At 43.4% G+C, this 22,171-nt stretch overlaps 1 protein-coding gene across 3 annotated transcripts in view; it reads left to right on the forward strand.

The window, feature by feature from the left end:
• Positions 1 to 22,171, forward strand: part of NIPAL3 (NIPA like domain containing 3) — a 60,220-nt gene that overhangs the window by 12,885 nt on the left and 25,164 nt on the right. For all 3 annotated transcript variants that reach the window (XM_032759318.2, XM_032759316.2, XM_032759317.2), the window contains 4 exons: positions 11,874 to 11,942; positions 13,760 to 13,931; positions 16,893 to 16,952; positions 21,528 to 21,673. In XM_032759318.2, the coding sequence (XP_032615209.1) occupies positions 11,874 to 11,942; positions 13,760 to 13,931; positions 16,893 to 16,952; positions 21,528 to 21,673 (447 nt within the window). The remainder of the gene's footprint in view (positions 1 to 11,873; positions 11,943 to 13,759; positions 13,932 to 16,892; positions 16,953 to 21,527; positions 21,674 to 22,171) is intronic.

Below are 22,171 nucleotides of genomic sequence, written 5' to 3' on the forward strand. Positions count from 1 at the left end.
ATTATCAGACCTACTTTGTTTGATCGTAGGTCAGAAGACCCCCTATTCCAGAGAGGGTACTGACTCATATAAGGAAGGAATGCTGCCCAGAGAGGCCAAGAAGAATCTCAACATCAGAACTGGCTGGGTTCCCCACTCAGTCTATCAGCATTAGATCAGGCCCGTTTGTGCAATCATATTTCTACACAGTCGTCCATACTTTGTTGAACCTAAGCCTAAAAATGACAGTTTCTCCTGTGTCTTTGGGTCTTCTCTCTGAAGGCTCCCATGTCACATAAAATGACGATCAAATAAATTTGTATGCCTTTTCTGCTATTAATCTGCCTTTCATCAGTTGATTTTCAGCGAACCTTCCGAGGGCAATGGGGAAGTCTTCCCTTGGCCCATACATAACCTTTTAGCCTCCAATGTTTTTGCTGCCTAGATGGGTTCATCCTTGTGAGGTTTATAGTTTTCACTTCTGGGTCCCACCCTTCCCTGCCCCACTCCCTGACTTGTCTCTGTGGCCACAGTGGCCTCCCTCTGCCCTTCTGCAGCTCTGCACTTCCATGGTAGTGAGTTAACACATTCTCAGGCTAGTCTGTGAAGACAGACTAAATCCTCGTGGATTTAGTCAACCACTCCTCTGAAGCCATCTCATCTTGGTCTCTTGCGGTAAAAATAAAATAGCAGCTACCAGTTATAGGTGGAACCATATGAAACTACCACCTTTATGCATCAAAAATGGTTGAATATTGGCCAGGCGTGGGGGCTCACGCCAGTAATCCCAGCACTTTGGGAGGCCGAGGCGGGCAGATCACCTGAGGTCAGGAGTTTGAGACCAGCCTGGCCAACATAGAGAAACCCCGTCTCTACTAAAAATGCAAAAAAATTAGCTGGGCATGGTGGCACATGCCTGTAGTCCCAGCCACTCAGGAGGCTGAGGCAGGAGAATGGATTGAACCATTTCTGGCAAATTTAAACATTGGTATTTTTTATTGTATTGAGTACTGTTAGATACTCTTAACTGAAGCCCTTGGTCTAAAGACCATTCAGTACCCACTATCAGCCTTCTGAAAAATATATAAGCTGTTCTTTAAGTGTTGAAAATTTTACATCATTCCTTTTTCTCCTTGAATTTGTATTTCCATTCTATTTCCCTCACAGAATTTTATTCCAAAATTGTGTATTTTAATACTTGAAAGTTTGGTGGACTCCTCTCATACTTCCATTAAAAGGAAAACTTTGGACAAATGAAATTTAACAGAGTTATTTGAGCAAAGGATGACTCATGAAATGGGCAGGCATTCAGAACCAGAAGAGGTTCAGAGAGCTCCGCTTTAGTGGCCTGAGCAGCACACTTTTATAGGTTGAATGCAGAAGCAAAGCAAAGAAATGGCTTGATTGGCTACAGACAGGTGCTTGCTTTATTTGGGTCTGATTGGAGGAAAGTCCCTAGTTAGAGGTTAGTTGATGCTTTGATTGGTTATGCTTAAGTTTCATTTTACTGGTTACATTGCAAATCAATTTGCTTACATAGGAACCTAAGGCCCTACAGCTGTCTCAGCCTGATGGCCTCCCAGTGAAAATTTTTTCATACTTCTCTATAAGAAAAGATGTAGAATAGGTAATCAAATTTCATTTATTAAAATTTCCTTGGATATGAGGTTCAGAAGAGTTTTTTTATTGGTATGATTGACTGAAAGCTGTTAATGCAGTATAAAGTTTTACAATGATTATTAAGCAAAAAAGCAATGTGTTAGAAACGAATAGCTGAATGAGAAGAATGAGGCTTTCTTTAAAAATTAATTTCTGTATTCAAGATAAATATTACTGATTGCTAGAATGAGGTAGAGTTTAGCATCAATTCTATTGCAAGTTTTGTTTCCCAAAGCTAAAGTGCTAAGAACTTTATTCACATTAGTATAAGTACCTGGAATGGAAGGAGTGTTGGTATAGCAGTAGCACTAAATTCTTTTTTTTTTTTTTTTTTTTTTTTTTTCTGTTTTTTGAGACAGAGTCTCACTCTTGTTGCCCAGGCTGGAGTGCAGGAGTGCAATGGCGCAATCTCTGCTTATTGCAGCCTCCACCTCCCAGGTTCAAGTGATTCTCCTGCCTCAGCCTCCAAGTAGCTAGGATTACAGGTGCCAGCCACCACACCTGGCTAATTTTTGTATTTTTGGTAGAGATGGGGTTTCACCACGTTGGCCAGGCTGGTCCTGAACTCCTGACCTCAAGTGATCCACCCGCTTCAGCCTCCCAAAGTGCTGGGATTACAGGCATGAGCCACCGTGCTAGGCTCCAGTATCACTAAATTCTTTAAACTCCTTCCAAGTTACATGCTAAAAGTCACATCATGATAAACTGTTTTCATGAGCTAACGATATGATTAGAGCCACCTTCATTTTTGTTCAAAGCAAAGTACTGGACACTTCTAATTTACAACAAGATTTGTTTTGCTTTCACAATTTCTGTGAAGTTTACCAAAAGGGCATTGTCGATTATGCCTGTAACTTCGTTCACCTAAAGACACCTTGTGTTAACCTGATTTTTCTAGAAAGGGTCAGGGAAATTGAAATATTATTTTTACTATTCCTTTGCTTATGCTGTACTTTAATGCACATATATTTTTACATTTATTATGTAGTATAATGTATAAGTATTTGCACATATATTTCAAGTCTAAATGATGTTATTTTATAACAAGTTTTGAATATATTTTTGTCAAAGCTTAGAGCAGGAAATTTAGCTCATTCAATCTGTGTAGCAGATCTGGAATATAACCTAATTAACAAAGCTAGTCCTTATTGTCCAAACATCAGTCAAACCAGACTCTGGCTTAGGAATATTCCAACAAGGGCCAGACTGTCCCATTCCAGTGTCATGCCCTAACAGGAATATGGATGACAGAGGGAAGAAAAGTCATTCTTGGGATGAGTGTTACAGCATCTTGATTATCACTAAAAAAACGTGGGAAACAAAATTTAAGAATTCCCCTTGATTTCCTGGTGGTTTTACAACTTGGCAATGTACCAGAGTAAGATTCTAAGGTAAATGAAGGACAAGCCTTTCTTTGATCAAAAGGGAAAAAACTGCTGTAAAAGGTGAAATGAGAAAGCAGAACATACGAAAAGCTGGCAAAGAACATGGAAGGACATGAAGATAGGTGATCAAGTCCCTTAGGACTGTCAGTATCACCTTGTGGAAGAAAATCTCTGGCCCCAGTCCAAAGAAGATGGCCTTCTAGTCCTTGCAACCCTGATTCCTATTTTATTTATTTTTTATTTTATGACCTCTAAGTGTTCAGGTGAAATGATTTCTCTTTTAGAAACATAGTCCTAATAACGTCACTCAGAGCCTCCCTGTCATCTCCAAGGCCAGGTCCAGTGTCTTGGAGCAGGGCTTCTCTGGTTTCTTTCCATCTTCCCTGGACCCCTTTTAAAACTGAATTAAAGGGGGTTCCCTTTAATCAGTTCCCCGATCCCATTTTTCCCTGAGTCTTTTCCTCTTACACCAGCCATTTTTTCTTCCTCAAAAGTACTTGCTCGTTCCCACCCCAGGATCTTCCTACGCGTTATGGAACAGCTTTCTCCACCCCACCCCCACCACTCCAGGTCTTCAGGCCTCCCTTCAGAAATCATTCTTCAGAGGTGTCTTCCTTGACCACCCCACAACACACACACTAGATCGGGTCCCTGTCATGTAGAATACCCTGTGCCTCTCCTGTGTAGCCCTAACCACAATGTGATTACACAGTCAGTTCAATGTATGTTATGTGAGGACAAGGACAGGGCATGGCACAAACTAGGCACTGAAGGAACAAATGACTGGAGGGCCATTCCTCCCTTCTCTGTACGTCTTGTGCCCATCTCTAATAGATTGTATTTTTTTTTTTTTTTTGAGATGGAGTTTCGCTCTTGTTGCCCAGGCTGGAGTGCAAAGTCATGATCTCGGCTCACTGCAATCTCCGCCTCCCGGGTTCAAGCGATTCTCCTGCCTCAGCCTCCTGAGTAGCTGGGATTACAGGCATGCACCACCAGGCCCAGCTAATTTTGTATTTTTAGTAGAGACAGGGTTTCTCCATGTTGGTCAGACTGGTCTCGAACTCCCAGCCTCAGGTGATCTGCCCGCCTCAACCTCCCAAAGTGCTGGGATTACACATGTGAGCCACCACACCCGGCCAGATTGTAGTATTTTAAGTGTCTGTATTCTGCACTAGCCTGGGAGTCACTGGGTCAAGAACCAATTCCCCAGCTTCTAATAACAGCTACTATTTATTCAATACCTACCCTGTTCCAGGCCTGTTATAGAGCTTTATATATTGTATAGTTTGACGTAATAATTATGAGCATGGGCTCTGGTGTCAGACTACCTGGGTTCCCATCCTTCTTCAGCCACTTACTAGCTATCTCTTATCCTCTGTGCCTCAGCTTCCTCACTGTAAAATTAGATGATAATAGTACCTGCCTTAAAAAGTTGTTATGAGGATTAAATGAGTTAATATGTTTGAAGTACTTAGAGTAATACTTGGCACATAGTAAGTGCTTGATAAATGTTAGTTTATGATTATCATTGTCGTCATCGTTTCTAATCTTTACAACAAGGCTAGTCTGTCAGTTTCCAAAGGCTGAGCTCTCTAGTAAACCTGATCACCTCCCACTGGCATGTGCCTAACACGTAGGAGGTTCTCATGATGCCCTATTGTTGAATGATGGATGACTCTAACTATGATAGCTAATATTTATTGAAGGCTCTGAGAAGCCCCATAGTAAAGAAATCTGTATCCGTAAACCCTCTGACTTGTGCTAGGAATCGTGCTTTGTTACTTCCATGGGTTTATCTTGTTTCATTCTTGCAACTGCCATGAGGAGTAAGTACCCTTAATAACTCCATTTTACAGTTGAGGAAACAAATGCCCAAAGATATGTCCAAGTCACAGTGTCATGAAGGACAGAGGCTGGATTCAAGGTGAGGTCTGCCTGACTCTAGAACCTACCTCTGAATAACCACACTCCACACACTTATTGTGCTGGAGCAGTTAGGATTACGATGTCCTCTTAGTTTCCACAAAACACTGTACGTTGTAGGTTGCCTTCTGCAGTCCTCTTCAGGCCACAAATGTTGGGTGAGGGGGTTGGGTATGCTCTGCCTCAGGCCGGGTGCCATATGAAGGTTGGAGGAGGAGGCTGGGCATGTAAAAAACACTCAGGCTGGAAGTCTGAGAGCCTAAATTTTAGCTATAGTCCTTCCATACTTCCTTTGCCACATAATATTAAGCCAAGTAGTTCAGGTCTTGTGCCCAGAGTAAATTCCTCCTTTGACATTCTACCTTTTTCTCGGCACTCTTTCAATTATTGCCATTTATTTGTGCTTAGATTAAGTCGTTTATTCAGGAAACATAAACTGAGTTCTTTCTATTGATTGGGAAGGAAAAGAGAGACATGGAGGCTCCAATTAGATATAATTTCTAAATGAAAGGAAGGTAGAATTCTGTCTACCCATATCAGACGATTAAGTTTTAAAAGGAATTAAGAAACCTGTGACAATAATAGCATAATGGGTGGGGGAGAAAGATGGAACTATATAGGAGCAAAGTTTTGTGTAACACTAAAATTAAGTTGCTATTAATCTAAACTAGATTGTTATAAATTAAGGTCTTAATTATCCTCAGCACACCCATTAAGAAAATAACTCTAAATGTACAGTAAAATAAATGACAAGGGAATTGAAATGGTACACTAGAAAACATATCTATTTACCACAAAAGAGGGCAGTAATGGAGGAATTGAGGAACAAAAAGAGACTATAGAAAACAAATGGCAAAATGACAGAAGTCCTTTCTTATTACTAATTATTATTAAATGTAAGTGGATTAAACTCTCCAAATAAAAGGCAGAGATTGGCAGAATATATATTTTAAAACATTCAAGTATGTGCTATCTACAAAAGATTCCCTTTAAATTCAAAGACACAAATAGATTGAAGGTAAAAAAGAAAAAGATATTTCATGTAAACAATAACCAAAGGAGAGCTGGAGTAGCTATACTAATATTAAACAAAATAGACTTGAAGATAAAATTGTTACAGATACAAAGAAGGACATTATATTATGATGAAGGGGTAAATTCATCAAGAAGATGTAACAATTGTAAAATAAATGCACCTACACAGTCCCAAAATACATGAAGCAAAAACTGACAGAATCAAAGGAAGAAATAGACGATAATAGCCAAAGACTAGAATAGCAAATACCCCACTTTTACTAATGGATAGAACAATTAGAAGATCAGCAAGGAAATAGAAGACTTGAACAACACTGTAAAGCAACTAGACCTGACAGAAATCTATAGAATATTCCACTCAACAAAAGCAAAATACAAATTCTTCTTAAGTGCACATGAACATTTTCTGGGATAGAGCACATATTAGGACAGAAAACAAGTCTCATTATTTAAAAGATTGAAATTATACAAAGTATGTTTTCTGATCACAATGGAATGAAATTAAAAATCACACAAGGAAATTCACAAAAACAAAGTGGGAAATTAACAAATATGTATAAATTTAACAACACGCTCCTAAATAACCAACAAATCAATGAAAAGAATCACAAGGGAAATTATAGGAACTACTTTGAGACAAGCTGATCCTAAAATCCATATGGAAGTCCAGGGGACCCAAAATAGCCAAAACAATCTTGGAGGAAGAAGAACAATGTTGAAGAACTCACACTTCTGATTTCAAAACTTACTACAAAACTACAGTAGTCAAGACAATATGGTACTGGCATAAAGACAGACAAATCAATGGGATAGAATTCAGAGTCCAGAAATTAACCCATACATCTATAGTCAATTGATTTCGACAAAGATGCTAAGACCATTCAATGGAGAAAAAATAGTCTTTTCAACAAATAGTGCAGGGATAACTGGATAGCCATATGTAAAAGAGTGAATAAAATTGGATTCCCACCTCACACCATCCATAAAAATTAACTCAAAGTGGATCAGAGAGCTAAATGTAAGAGCTAAAACTGTAAAATTCTTAGAAGAAAATAAAGGTGTTATTTTAGATCAGGCAACAGTTTTTGTCTCTTTTATTCTGTTCCTTCATTGGCGTCTTCTTTTGTGTTAAATAGATATATTTTGTAGTGTACCATTTTAATTCCCTTGTCATTTCTTCCACTATATATTTTAAGTTATCTTCTTAGTGATTGTGCTGAGGATGACAACGCCTTAACTTATAACAGTCTAGTTCAGATTAACACCAACTTAATTTTAGTAGTACATGAAAGGTCGTATCTATATAGCTCCATCCCTCTCCCCCACCCACGATGCTATTATGGTCACAAAATATGACACCAAAAGCATAAACAAAAAATATGACACCAAAAGCATAAACAACAAAAGCATAAACAACAAAAGAAAAACATAAAATCTATCTAATAGATAGATTAGACTTCATCAAAATTTAAAACTTTTCTGCATCAAAGGTAGAAGTCTAGCCTCTCCGTGTGGTCTCTGTTGACACCATGGGGAGGAGGACAACTTGCCGCTGGCTCCCTGCTTAGCCTTCCCTGATAGTCCCAACAGGGGAGTTGAGGGGCTGACTTAGTTCATTTGGGCTGCTGTAACAAAATACCATAAACTGAGTAGCTTATAACAACAGAAATGTATTTCTCACAGTTCTGAAAGCTGGGAAGTCCAAGATCAAGGCCCCAGCAGATTGGGTGTCTGGTGAGGACCCACCACCTCAGACGGCACTTCCTCTCTCTGTCCTCACATGATGGAAGGGGCAAGTGGCCTCTCTTGGGCCTCTTTTATAAGATCCCATTCACGAGGGCTCCACCCGCATGACCTAGTCACTTCCCAAAGGCACCACCTCCTAATACCATCCCCTTAGGGGTTAGGACTTCAACATATAAACTTAGGGGGTAGCGGGCACAAACATTCAGACGTACAGGTGCGTTGTTCTCTGTGATGTTTGGAATAGTGAGGTTATTGTCTAAAAGTGTTTTTCTTGCCAAGCTTCCCATCAACTTGTCCTTTGGTAGTGAGAGGAGGGCTTTTTTTTTTTTTTTTACCCTGCTCCACCTCTGTTGGTATTTCCAGAGTGCTGGCTTCTTCACCTACAAGTTTGGGATGTATGAGGCAAAAAGAATACAGAATACCCAAGAAGCTCACCAATATGCCATTCCTGGGGTCCCGACTTTTCTAGCTTCTCTGCCTTCTTCTGTCTGCATTCAGAATTGTTTTATGTTTGTCTTTTTTTTTTTTTTTTTTTTGAGACGGAGTTTCACTCATGTCACCCAGGCTGGAGTACAATGGCGCAATCTCGGCTCTCTGCAACCTCCGCCTCCTGGGTTCAAGTGATTCTCCTGCCTCAGCCTCCTGAGTAGCTGGGATTATAGGCGCCCACCACCATGCCCAGATAATTTTTGGGTTGTTTATTTTTTTTAGTAGAGATGGAGTTTCGCAGTGTTGGCCAGACTGGTCTCGAACTCCTGACCTCAGGTGATTCACCTGCCTTGGCCTCCCAAAGTGCTGGGATTACAGGCATGAGCCACTGTGCCCGGCCTTTTGTTTGCCTTATATGTGACGACCAGGGTTTTAGTTGTACGTAGCAGGAAGAATAGGGAAAAGTACATCTACTCCATCTTCCCAGAAGCAGATGTTCTATAATTGACTTTTTAAATGGAAAGTTATAATTTTTTGTATGCAAGGAGCATTAAAATATTGAAACTGGCTGGGCGCGGTGGCTCACGCCTGTAATCCCAGCACTTTGGGAGGCCAAAGCGGTCGGATCATGAGGTCAGGAGATCGAGACCATCCTGGATAACACGGTGAAACCCACGTCTCTACTAAAAATACAAAAAAATAGCCAGGCGTGGTGGCGGGCGCCTGTACTCCCAGCTACTCGGGAGGCTGAGGCAGGAGAATGGTGTGAACCCAGGAGGTGAAGTTTACAGTGAGCCAAGATCGTGCCACTGCACTCCAGCCTGGGCGACAGAGTGAGACTCCATCTCAAATTGGTGTGCTGCACCCATGAACTCGTCATTTAGCATTAGGTATATCTCCTAATGCTGTCCTTCCCCACTCCCCCACCCCAGCAGATTGCCTTTTTTGTCCACCAAAGCAATGCTTCTAAGAAGGGGGAAGAAAAAACCTCACTCATGTTTATGAGAAGTTGGGCTAATAATAATGTCCCAAAATGCTTTCCACAAAGTGTTGATTCTGTTGAGCTTTTTAGTTGCAAGTAACAGAAACAAGTTCTTAAGCAAAATTGGGCTGTTCCTGGCTTCAGGAAGGTCTGGAACCCGGAGGTCTGGGACCAGGATGGCTCCAGGGTCCTGAGGAGCAGCAGCTAATGATTTGCTCAGGCCTCACCTTGGGCTGAAGGGAGCCAACCTTTCTTCAGCCTTTGTGTTTCTCAGTCCAAGATCTGGATCCCAGAGAAAGAGATTCTGGCCTGCCTGGCCTGGGTCACACGTGGGCCATGATGTCTAGGGAGGATGGAGCACTGGGAATGACAGTTCCAATAAGACTGTGTCCAATGGGGAGGGGGCGGAGGAGAGTCCTCCCCAGCAAAATCAGGGTGCCGTTTATCAGAAGAAAAGGAAAGGATTAAAATGTTAGTCAAGTGAGAGTCATAGATGTTTAGTCCAGATGCTGATGGCTGGATTCCAAGTTAAGAGTTCTAGAGCCAAATAAGTTTGAGAACCTGAGTTAGACAAGGAGAAACTCCTCTGAGAGCCTCTAACATGCTGTGGGGGCCTCCCAGCAGTGGGTAGAGGATGCGTTGCCTTTAACTACGTGGTGCTTTTCTTGCCTTAGCACCCCGTTAGCATCTCTGGGAACTCAGCTGGGGAAACCCTGGCTGGGCAGGTCTCCAGCGAGTCTTTTAGCTCTGAGATCCTGTGATCCTACAGGAAGGACGTGTTCTGCCCACAGGTGGTTTTATTCCATCTTGCTGCTCATCAGGTGAGTCAGAATCAGTTCCCAGCTCTGACCTTTTCCAGGTGGGGGACACATCTCAGGTGTGGTGAGGTCGTGGCAGAGCTGGGACTAGACTGGGGTCCCCTGGCTCCACATCTTTCTCTTCTGTGGCAGCGCTGAGCCTTGTTGGGAGAGAAGTTAAGGACAGCTGTCCATGGTGATTTCAGTTGGTGGGACTCCCTCTCAGTCCTCCTGCCCTCTCCCGTCCCTGGCCAACTGCCCCTTCTCAGGGAAGACCTGCCCTCAGCTCTCTAAGCCCCACGATCTAGGAGAGGGAAGGAGGGAGGGTTGACTTCACTATTACTGCTGACTCTGTCCTGAGGGGGAAGCCTCGGCCAGCTCTGGCCACTGCGGGGCAGCTTGCTAATTATCTGTCTTTCCAGATGGACTGAACATATGACAGTGAGGACGGTTTGTCTTGTAAACTGCCGATTCCCTAGGGCCTGTCCCACGCCTTAAAGAATGGGCAGGATTTCGCCAGGGAGGGGAACCAGGTGGGGTTGGGAGAACATGCTGGGAAGGAGGATGCAGCATTGGCCAGCATAGAGCATTCCTTGGTGTTCAGTGGTGGAATACAGATGGAGGGTGTGTTGGGGACTCGCTATAGCGTGGTTTAAATGCTAGTACACTTTGACCCAGCAATTCCACTTATAGGAATTTGTCCCAAGGGACTAATCCAGACAAACGCACAAAAATGTGTGCACTAGGCTATTCAATCACAGCATTGTTTTTAAAAAAGGAAACATAATAGACATGGGGGACTCCAAAACGGGGAGGGGTTGGGGTGGGGGTAAGAGTTGAAAAATTACTGATTGGGTACTGTGTTCACTTATTTGGGTGACGGGTTCACTAGAAACCCAAACCTCAGCATTACGCAATTTACCCATGTAACACACCTGCCCATTTACCCCGACTCTAAAATAAAGTTAAATGAAAAATTAATAATAAAGGAAACAGCCTAAATATCCAGTAATAGCAAAGTAATGATATAAAATATGGCACATCCAAAAATAATGAGTTATTTGACATTTAATAAAAATGACAAATTAGGTATGCCTGACAGGGAAATGTGTTCGCAATATGTTAAGTAAAAAAACAGATTATAAAACAGATGGTAATCTTATTTTTATAAAGTAAATTAACATTTCCTTTGATATGTAAATTTATGGACAGAAAAATGTTTGCAGGAATAAGAACCAAAATGTTTATAGTCATTATCTCTGGGTTATAGAATTAAAAGTGACTTTTCTATTATGGTAGTGTTACTGTTATTTTTATTTTTCATTTTTTTCTCATGCTACCTTGTCTAAGATATTATTATTTTTGTCTATATATATTTCCTCTTTAGTCTACAATGAATATATGTTTGGTAATCATTTTATAAAGTAAAAAATTCCATGCCAGGTAGTCTGAACCTAACTCATAGGTGATGTAAATTAACTTTTTATAAATTGAGTAATTGAAAATGCCCTAAGCAAGTGAGCCAGTTAAAAGAGTTTCATTGAAACCCTCTGGGAAATTGAAGACACTATTGACAAGACAGCAAAAAGTATTCTCTGGCCTGTATTTCTCTTGTAAATTCTGATTTTGGAATGTTGCTTTTCCGCACAAGATGGTGGCAAGTTAATACTTTAAAGGGAATAGCATAGCAGGTTTAGACCTTGTCAGGTTAGTGTGATTGGGCCACCAAAGTATCCAGGGCAGCGTTTTGTAAACCAGCAAAGCAGCCAGATTAACTTCAGTAGTAAAATTCCAGTTGTGGGTCTGGAGTGTGGCTTTGTCACGGATATTGTTTTTCTGGTTTTGTTTTGGGGCAGCAAATGGTTGAGTGTCAGAAGTGTCCTGGGGTCCCCTGGCTTGTGCCCAAATCATGTCCGCTCCTGTGAACTTTCCTTACAGGAAAACCTGATCGGCGCCCTCTTGGCAATCTTCGGGCACCTCGTGGTCAGCATTGCACTTAACCTCCAGGTAAGGTTCAGTTACCAGCACTGTCTCGGGGCAGAGACACAGCAGACAAGTCAGGGTGTCTTATCCAGGTCCAGCTGCCTCCTCTCTGCAGGGCCTTGCCTACTGCATCCCTGGGCTGCACCTGGGACAATACCTTGTGGGCCGTTCCAGGATTTCTCTTGATTCAGTGGCCCCACTCCATCCCGCCCTCGCCCTCCTAGCCAGGTCCTCACTGTCTCTCTTTGGGCTTTGCAGTGACCTCCTGCTAGCTTCCCTGGCTCTGGTCTCATCCTCTCCTCTTTGCCTTGCCACAAAGCTGCTGGAATTACCATAGTTTTGTCAAATTCAACTCTAATTACAGCACCGTTCATTACTTAAAAGCCTCAGGGATGCCCTATACAGCTGCTGTGGACCCTCCTACTGACCTCCAAGTCCCCTCAGCCTGTCTGAGTTCACAAGCAGCTGTGGTGTGGAGCAAGTTGATAGCTAAGGAGCTTCTCATGGGGGCACCAGGGAGCTGGTGCTACTGGCATGCAGGCACAACTGGGGTGTGCACTGGGGAAGTGGGATGGTTAATGCCCCTGGAGGCTGCCTTCTGCCAGCAGGGATGGGAGGCAGGGAATAAATGCCCCAGGCTCTTATCCTCTGCTAGGATGATTCTAAGGTGAGATTCACAGGGTTTTTCAGAGGGTCCCCTGTGAGACTGAGCCGCAGTTGCCCATTGGACTAATTCGCTCATGAATGCACCTTTCATCTCTGTTCCCTGCCTCACTTTCCCCCTCCCTTACTCGTGCTCCCTGGAATCATCTCATACAGACTACCTGCTCCCACGTTCTTGTCTCAGGGACTGCTTCTGGGGAACCCAAATAAGACTTGATACCTGCTAACAGGATGAATCCCACAGCACACTGGCCGGCTTCATTCTGCCAGCACTGCCCAGCTTCTGCCTGCAGTGAACTGCTCTCCCCCCCTGGAGCAGACAGGAGACTGTGATCCCTGTGGGCACACGCTTGTGCCTTGTTCACCTGTACTCTATGCATCTCAGCTCTGGGATGTGTATGTTTCTGTGTGTCACTGAGACCACGTGGTCTCTTAGCTACTTGTCTGGTTCATTCTCTTCTTTCTCCAGGGCAGCATCTCTAGTTATTCATCTGCTTCTGGGCAGCCCACATCATGATCCTCCCCAAATGGCAGACTTGGCCCTCTAAGTCAACATGACTTTCTAGCCTGCTTTAGTTACTGCCTCAGTTTCTATGTCCCAGGTTCACATTTCCCCCAAAAAGAATATTGACCATACTTGAGGCATGTATCCACCCCAGGGAGAGCAAGGCCCACTGACACCCACACAACTGTCCAGCGAGAGCTGCTGGCATGTAGACAGGAAGGAGTGTGCCGAACACTCGGGCATCCAAACATGGGGAATCCTGGAAACTGCAGAGAGAAGGAGGAGGTCGACCCAAGGGCCAGGCCAAGTGGGATCCTTAGACTATGGCTCCCACCCTGAGACTGCATTGCCTGTGACGTGCATTAGAAATGCCTGTTTTCAGGCTCACCCATACCTCTCAGAGACTGACTCAGGATGAGGCCCAGGTGGATATTTTGACAGAGCTTCCTAGGGGATTATAAGGATTCCCAGCCTGTTGGAGAGCTACTGTCCTAGAATTTAGATCTAGTATTTAGATCCCTACTGTCTTACTCTTCTCTGAGTCAGGACTCCACAAGAACCTGACAAGTCTTCCCAATTTATTTGCAAGTCGGGGGTAGATTTAGGGTACCTACATCACAGCATTGTTTTCCCCAAACATCTGAGCAAATTGCATTATTTCTCTGGTTTCTAGAAGTACTGCCACATCCGCCTGGCAGGCTCCAAGGATCCCCGGGCGTATTTCAAGACCAAGACATGGTGGCTGGGCCTGTTCCTGATGCTTCTGGGCGAGCTGGGTGTGTTCGCCTCCTACGCCTTCGCGCCGCTGTCACTCATCGTGCCCCTCAGCGCAGTCTCTGTGATAGGTAAGACCAGGGCTGCCCCACCCTCCCCTGGGGTGCTCCCAGCTGCGTGACCAGAGTGCCACCACCAGGATCAAAGGTGCCCATTGAACAAACCAGCTTTGGCTTGGATAATAATAGCCTAATACAAAGGGCTTCAGACACACGAGGGCCTGTAAGTGCTTACAGATATTAATTCTGCTAATCCTCCAGCCACATGTTGAGGGAGATGTTCTTGCTATCCCCATTTAACAGATGAGGAAACTGAGGCACGGAGTAATGAAATTACTTTCCCCAAATGACACAGCTAGTGAGTAACAGGGCTGGGATATGAACTGGGCTGTCTGGCTCCAGGATCTGTTTAAGATTCAGAAAGCTTATTAGAATTGCTTTTTATTTCTAAAAGAAGAAGGAAGATAAACCTTAACCCATGCATCTTTTCATCATCAAGATACATTAAGCTTGTCACTGAGTGCAGTGGCTTGTACCTGTAATCCCAGCTACTTGGGAGGCTGAAGTGGGAGGATCACTTGAGGCCAGGAGTTTGAGACCAGCCTGGGCAACATGGAGAGACCCCATCTCTACAAAATGAAACAAACAAACAAAAAAGAAAAACAATTAGCTGGGCATGGTGGTATGCACCTGTGGTCCTAGCTACTTGGGAAACAGAAGCAGGAGGATCCCTTAAGTCCAGTGTTTGAGTGCTGCAGTGAGCTTTGATTACACAATTGTACTCCAGCCTGGGTGACAGAGCAAGACCCCATCTATTAAAAAAAAACAAATTAAGCTTTTGTAGGGTTTGGGGCCAGGCCAGGCTGGTCTCAAATTCTTGATCTCAAACTATCTGCCTGCCTTTCCTCCCGAAGTGCTGGGACTACAATTGTAAGCCACCACACCCGGCCATTAACTTTCTCATCTGCCAGCTTTCTGTGATTTCCGTAATCACTGAACCAGTGTTTCAGAACATTTGAACCAACTAAAAGACAAGGGAGCTTTAATGTTCATGAGAACACAAGCAAAACAGAATTAGAAAAAAAAATTTCTTCTTAAAGAAAAGATGTTAGTAGATTAGTGAACAATAGCTTTTTTGTGTGCATAGCAGCCAGGACAATGAACTTGCTTTGAAATATTTCTTTCCATTTTGCTGGCAAGCACACTCTGCCCAGATGCTCTTCTCTGCTCTTAAAGGAGAAAGTCATATTTTGGGTCGTATTCCTCCTTCAGTTAAGAGGTTCTCTTCTATGCAAGGGATGGCAGATGCATGGTAACTATGTGCCCCTCCCTTCCTGTGCTCAAGGCAGACATCATTAATCAATCATGGCACTCCTTCCTAGAGAGCTTAGATGAGGCCTCAGAATTCTCAGTGCTTCCAACAGTCACTACCAATCACCAGGAGTTGGCAAAGGAGCAGAAACCTATTTACTTTCCCTGATCCTGTTATAAGGCCCTGTTTTTCCTAACCAGGGTTGGTGAACTGGCAGCTTCCAAAGCGAATGAGGTCCTCAGACATGGTGTGTGTTTTTTCCCACACAGTATTTTTTAAATGTATTTTGAATGTCTTTAGCTGAGGCAAGTAGTTTGCCAGAGTCTCAGCCTTTCCCTGTTGTCTTACTTCCAGACCATTTTCTATGTTTGTGTTGCGTTACTCCCCAGCCCCTGTATGTGATCATACCTGTAGCCTTATCACTCTGCTCTGCCCACTGCAGATATCTCCAAAGGGCTCCCAAACCTTTTTCACAATGAGAAATAAGTGTCTAAGTGACTGGTGCTTTAAATAATAGTCTTGAAATTTTAGTAAGGTTCAAATAACCAAATTCTTTTTTTTTTTTTTTTAAAGAGGCCAAGTTATAATGATAAAACTTCAGATATCAGTCACTGGAAATTAAGGGGCCCTAGAGCTTCTGAAGTCATCCAGTGAGGAGTAATATTAAAAATAATAATGATTATCACTTATTGGATATCTATGACTTAGCCATCACTGCTCCAGGTACTTTTAGTAATAATACTAGCTTAGTTATTGAGATTGACTGTGTACCAAATGACTTACATATATCATTGAATTACCCCTATCATTCAGAAAAGCAATTTTCAGTGGTGTGCTGGTAAACCACCTCTCAGAGAGACAAAGGAGAAGAAAAAGAAGAGGAGATGGAGCGATGGAGAAAAGGGATGGAAAAGTGGAAAGGAGAAAAGGAAGACCTGATTTGTAGCACTTGCCAGTTTATATGGTGTAGACATTATTACTCCCACTATGGCTGATTTCAAGCTACGGATGGTTTTCTGAATATTTAACAAAATATTTAACATTCTATGAGCTGGTGCCAGCTGGATCTTAACACCGTATTTCATAGACTAGAGAACTGAGACTCAGGCGAAGTGACATATCCAAGGACACACAGCCAGAAGAGGCAGCACTAGGGTAGTGAGTGATCCAGGTCTGTTCACAGTGACTGCCAGCCCTATCCTTTTGGGCAGTCCCAAGGGCGTTTGAGTACATCTGTGAATGTGGAAGAGCCAGGGAGAGGAAAGAGCCGGGGGACATGTCAGAGTTGGGTGTTACAGAGGAAGAAGTAAGAGCCCTGGCTTCCTGCAATCCTGGGTTCAAGGCTTGCCTTCCCCTACCACTTTCATGATCTCAAGTGGGCCCTTTACCTCTCTCAGCTTCAGTGTCCCCATTTGTCAAATAGGAATAATGAGAGTACCCACCTCCAAGGGTGAACGTGCCAGAAATAACTTGTGTAAATTGCCTGTCACACAGCAGGCACTCGATGCTTCTGGCCTTGTAGGAAATCCTCAGGAAGGAGGCCTCCTCTCTGAACCTCCCTTTCCTAGATGGAATCACACAGGAACCAAGCTCTTGGGAGCATGAGTGACAGGTTAGGAAGTGCCAAGCTCCAATGCAAAGGAGCCACCCAGAGGGCATGGGTGAAGGGATGCCCTTTAACAGCAGCCTCAATTCCCTTTTCTTTGTGCTTCATTTTTCAGCTAGTGCCATCATAGGAATCATATTCATCAAGGAAAAGTGGAAACCGAAAGACTTTCTGAGTAAGTTCAGTGATTTGAACTATGTCTTTAATTTTATATGAAGGCTTTTTATTAATTGTAAAACTAGTTCACTCTCATTCAGAGGTTATCTGCCTCCTGCTCTCCTCTGTGGTTCTATGTTCTGCCCTCAACAGGCTCCTGAGAGCTGGATTTTTTAATCAGGGGTTCTCAAGCCTGGCCACACATCAGAATCATCGGTGAGGCTTTTAAAAATGGACTTTTATCCACCCCGTTGGATCAATTTTGAGCATCTATTATTGAGATTTTAGGATGCCTAAGAAAAGAAACCCTCTCTCCCTGACCAAGTTCTAAAGCAATGGGAGTCAAACACAGATGATCAGAAGTCATGCTTTACTCCTAATAAAAGCTAGATTAGAGCATTTTAGGTGAGCTAGATTAAAGCATCAAGCTGCTTAGGTGAGCAGCCAAGAGAATGTCCTTGCACTCTCCCCACAGGACCCTCCAGCTCCCAGTCAGACCTTGGGCGGGTCCCCCGAAGAAACACTTGGGTTTACAGAGTGGAGACACTTAGCCAGAATTATTGCCTCACATAGTTTGGGCCAGAGAAGGAAGAAAAAAGATCAAAGCCCCACTATTTAATTTTTTTTATTTTTTTAAGTAGATTAGCTCCACCCAAGTTGAGAAATGTGGACCAATAGGGCAAGAGGCAGAAGAGTCACTTTAATGGAGGTCCCTCCACATGGAAACCCAAGGAGTAGGGAAGAAGCATTCCCCACAAAACACCTACTAAGTGCCATGTTGTGTTATAGGTGCTGGGGATACAGCAGTAGGATAGATGGGGCTTCTGCTCACAGAGATTATAGTCGTGTGTGTGTGTGTGTGTGTGTGTGTGTGGTGTGTGTGTGTGTGTGTGTGTGTGTGTTGGGGGAGGGGAGAGATAAACAAGCAACTAAATGAAATAATTTTAGGTTGTAGTGAGTTTTTCAGAGAAAATTGAATGCTTTTGGTGACTGGGGAGATGGGAACACTTTCCTAGACTGATCAGGGTCAGACTGAGGAGGTGATTTTTCCCCCCAACTTTTAATTTAATTTCAGGGGTACATGTGCAGGATGTGCAGGATGTGCAGGTTTGTTACATAGGGCAACGTGTGCCATGGTGGTTTGCTGCACAGATCATCCCATCACCTAGGTATTAAGCCCAGCATCCATTAGCTTTTCTTCCCAATGGTCTCCCTCCCCCAAACCCCCACCCTCCAACAAGCCCTGGTGTGTGGTGTTCCCCCACCATGTGTCCATGTGTTCTCATCATTCAGCTCCCACTTACAAGTGAGGACATGCAGTATTTGGTTTTCTGTTCCTGCATTAGTTTGCTGAGAATAATGGCTTCCACCTCCATCCATGTCCCTGCAAAGGACATGATATCATTCTTTTTTTGGCTGCATAGTATTCCATGGTGTATATGTACCACATTTTCTTTATCTCATCTGTCGTTGATAGGCATTTAGGTTGATTCTGTGTCTTTGCTATCGTGAATGTGCTGCAGTGAACATATGTACACATGTATCTTTATAATACAACAATTTATATTCCTTTGGGTATATACCCAGTAATGGGATTGCTGAGTCAAATGGTATTTCTACCTCTAGGACTTTGAGGAATCACCACACTGTCTTCCACAATCGTTGAACTAATTTACACAAGGAGGTGATTTTTAAGCCCAGATCCAGGTGATACTAAGGAGATTTTCATCCCCAGGTCTGCGGGCAGGGTTTTCCACATACCAGGAGCCACACGTGCAAAGGATCCGAGGCAGGAACAAGCTTGGTTTGTCCAGTCTCAGTAAGGCTGTCTAGCCAGAGGGTAATGAATAAAGTGAGAGGGAGATCAGAGAGACATGGAGGACTGGCTGCTGTGTAGGCCTTATGTGCCATACTGAGGAGTTGAGGAGTGATGTGATGGTGGCCCAAGCTCTGTCCTCAGAGATTCTGAGCTCTGGGCTGAGGCCAGGGCCTTGGCATTCTTATAGAGCTCCCCAGGGTGAAGTGTATACTGATGCCTGCAAATCACTTTGAAACGCATAAAAAATAAGATGGATTAATGCATGGATAGATATGTGAGAAAACAAGTATAATGAAAGGTCAGTTTAGAATCTAGCTGTTGGGACTATGGGTACTCACTAACAACTGTTTTTTTTTTTTTTTTTTTTTTTTTTTTTGAGACGGAGTCTCGCTGTTGCCCAGGCTGGAGTGCAGTGGCGCGATCTCAGCTCACTGCAGGCTCTGTCCCCCGTGGTTCACACCATTCTTCTGCCTCAGCCTCCTGAGTAGCTGGGACTACAGGTGCCCACCACCTCGCCCGGCTAATTTTTTGTATTTTTAGTAGAGACGGGGTTCCACCGTGTTAGCCAGGATGGTCTCGATCTCCTGACCTCGTGATCCGCCCGCCTCGGCCTCCCAAAGTGCTGGGATTACAGGCGTGAGCCACCGCACCCGGCCCACTATACAACTTTTTGAACTTTAATATATGTCTGAAAATTTTTAAAACAGAAATTCGGGGAGAGAAAATTTCCAAGATGTTGTGGATATACAGCCAAGTTTGGGGACCACTCTGAATCATTGATATAGAATAAGATCAGGGTGGGACCAAGAGGCCAAAAAAGAAAAGAATTTTACTCTAAAAAAAAAAAGCAGAACTTTGCCAAAAGAAAAAAGTAGAGACTTTGGAGCTACTGCCAAGAAGACCAAACGACAGGCTGAATTTCAGTAGTCTTAATGATGGGGCAGGGGGGTTAGGGCTGGTTCTAAGACCAGTATAGAAGTTTGCATCCCTTTGGGAATACTCTAGGTAGTCCTAGGATGAGAGCCATGCTAGTCCAAGCAGTGCCCTATGTGACTTGGATAAAGAAGGCCCCTCTGGGCATCTGTAGTTTTGTAGGCACAAGCCTTGATGAGCAGAGCATGGGCTGGATTTTAGCCCATCTCACCTATTCAGCCAGGTGCCCTTGTGCAGTGAGCAACCTGCACAGCTGAACATGGCTGTCTTACCTGGAGTTCCGTTACATTCAGCAAACATTCACTCAGTGCTAGACCTGTGTTGGACACTGCAGGTGTGGAGATGAGTAAGACCCATCCCTGCCTGAAGAAAACTTTAGATAACAGACTTACTTTGTTGAGTTTAACCGTGGCTCATTCATTCATTGAACAATTGAACAACCGTTTTTTGAGCACCTCCTACATTTATGAGGCCTAGTACTGAGAATAAAGATAAAAGACATTTAACATAGTATCACATTTTCCCTACTGTGGGATGAAATAGGCAAAGTTAGTTCTATCCCAGAAAAGTCCAGAGGCCTGTGGTCACCATAAGTGTGGCTTAGAACTCTCAGCCATTTTTTGGCTGCCTGGGGCTGGGCTGGACCTTGGAGGCTTTTCACCAACCTTACAGAGTTCAATAGGAGTGTGACAAGACTCCAGGGGAGAGACAAGAGCCATGCCACCTGGACCACTAACAGTCTCTGACAGGTCTGTGGAGTAGAATATTGACAGTAATTATGTAGTTATTATATAGTTCTCTTGGCATCAGGTTAAATAGCCAGTTGGGAAAGGATGAGGTAATTTTTAAAAGGTACATGTTGAACTCTGAAGGTTTGCCTTTATGTTTTATTTTTTTTTTTTTAGTTTGCCCATAAAGTGATTTTAGCTTTAAAACGTTACCTGTAAAATGCGCATTAAAATCACAGTGCAATACCATCATGGCTAAAATGAAAAAGACATAATGTAAGTGGTGACAAGAGTGTAACTAGAACTGTCTTACTCTACTGGTGGGAGTGTAAATTGGTACAGCCACTTGGAAAAACATTTGACACTAACTACCAAATTGAACATCCACATATCCTATGGAGGAATTCCATCCCTCATTTTATACTCAACAGAAATGCATACATGTGTTTCTCAAATGACATGTACGAGAATGTTCACAGCAACATTATTTTTTATAACTCCGGGCTGGAGACTCCTCAGATGCCTCCCAGCAGTAGAATGGATCAATTGTGTTGTATTCACACAGTGGATCACCATACACAATGAGAACGAATGAACTGCCACTGTGCCCCACAACGCAGATGAATCTCAGAAACATCATGTTGAGTGAATACAAACAAAAGAGATCACACTCTATGGGTCCATTCATATAAAGCAAAGCCAGGCAAAGCTATCAGTGCTGTTACAGGTCAAGATAGTGTAACCCTGAGGGTGGGGTCTAGCGATCGAAAGGGTGGGGTCTAGTGATCAGTTTCACAAATGAGAAATTTCAGTATCCGGCTAATGTTCTCTTTCTCCATCTGGGAGTTGGTTTCATGAGTGTGTTCACTTTGGGAGAATTCCTCAAGCGCTTTTTGTATGCATGTTATACTTCATTATTTTTTTTTTTTTACGTTGTGTTTTTTTAAACAAAATTAAGGAAAATCATTTATTTTTTAAAGTAAAAACCAAAAATACAAGCAATACCAGGTCATGGTATGTTGCAGGAGAAGCCTGTTTTTTCGTGGCTGAGAACGTGTACTGTATCTCGGGCCTGTTATTGCAATGAGTCCGTGACAGCCTCTCTTCCCCACAGGGCGCTACGTCTTGTCCTTTGTTGGCTGCGGTTTGGCTGTCGTGGGCACCTACCTGCTGGTGACATTCGCACCCAACAGTCACGAGAAGATGACAGGCGAGAATGTCACCAGGCACCTCGTGAGCTGGCCTTTCCTTTTGTACATGGTAAGAGAAGCCTCCAGTCCTTCCCCCTGAGGTGGCAAGAGGGAGATCAAGTCCTAGAAACCAGAAGCGTGAATACCCAGCAATAGGGGATTCCATGAATTGTGGCACATTTTACCAGCATGAAAGACCGTGCTTCTGGAGAGTACACAGTTCATGGCGAAATGTTTGTTTCATTTATGTAATATCGAAACTCTACTGGTGGGAGTGTAAATTAGTACAGCCACTTGGGAAAAACATTTGACACTAACTACCAAATTGAACATCCACATATCCTATGGAGGAATTCCACCCCTCATTTTATACTCAGCAGAAATGCATACATATGTTTCTCAAATGACATGTACGAGAATGTTCACAGCAACATTATTTTTTTATAACTCCAGGCTGGAGACTCCTCAAATACCCCCCAGCAGTAGAATGGATCAATTGTGTTGTATTCACACAGTGGATCACCGTACACAGTGAGAACGAATGAACTGCCGCTGTGCCCCACATAGT

Source organism: Hylobates moloch, unplaced genomic scaffold (genome assembly GCF_009828535.3).
Source record: "Hylobates moloch isolate HMO894 unplaced genomic scaffold, HMol_V3 SCAFFOLD_9, whole genome shotgun sequence".
Classification (NCBI taxonomy): Eukaryota; Metazoa; Chordata; class Mammalia; order Primates; family Hylobatidae; genus Hylobates; species Hylobates moloch.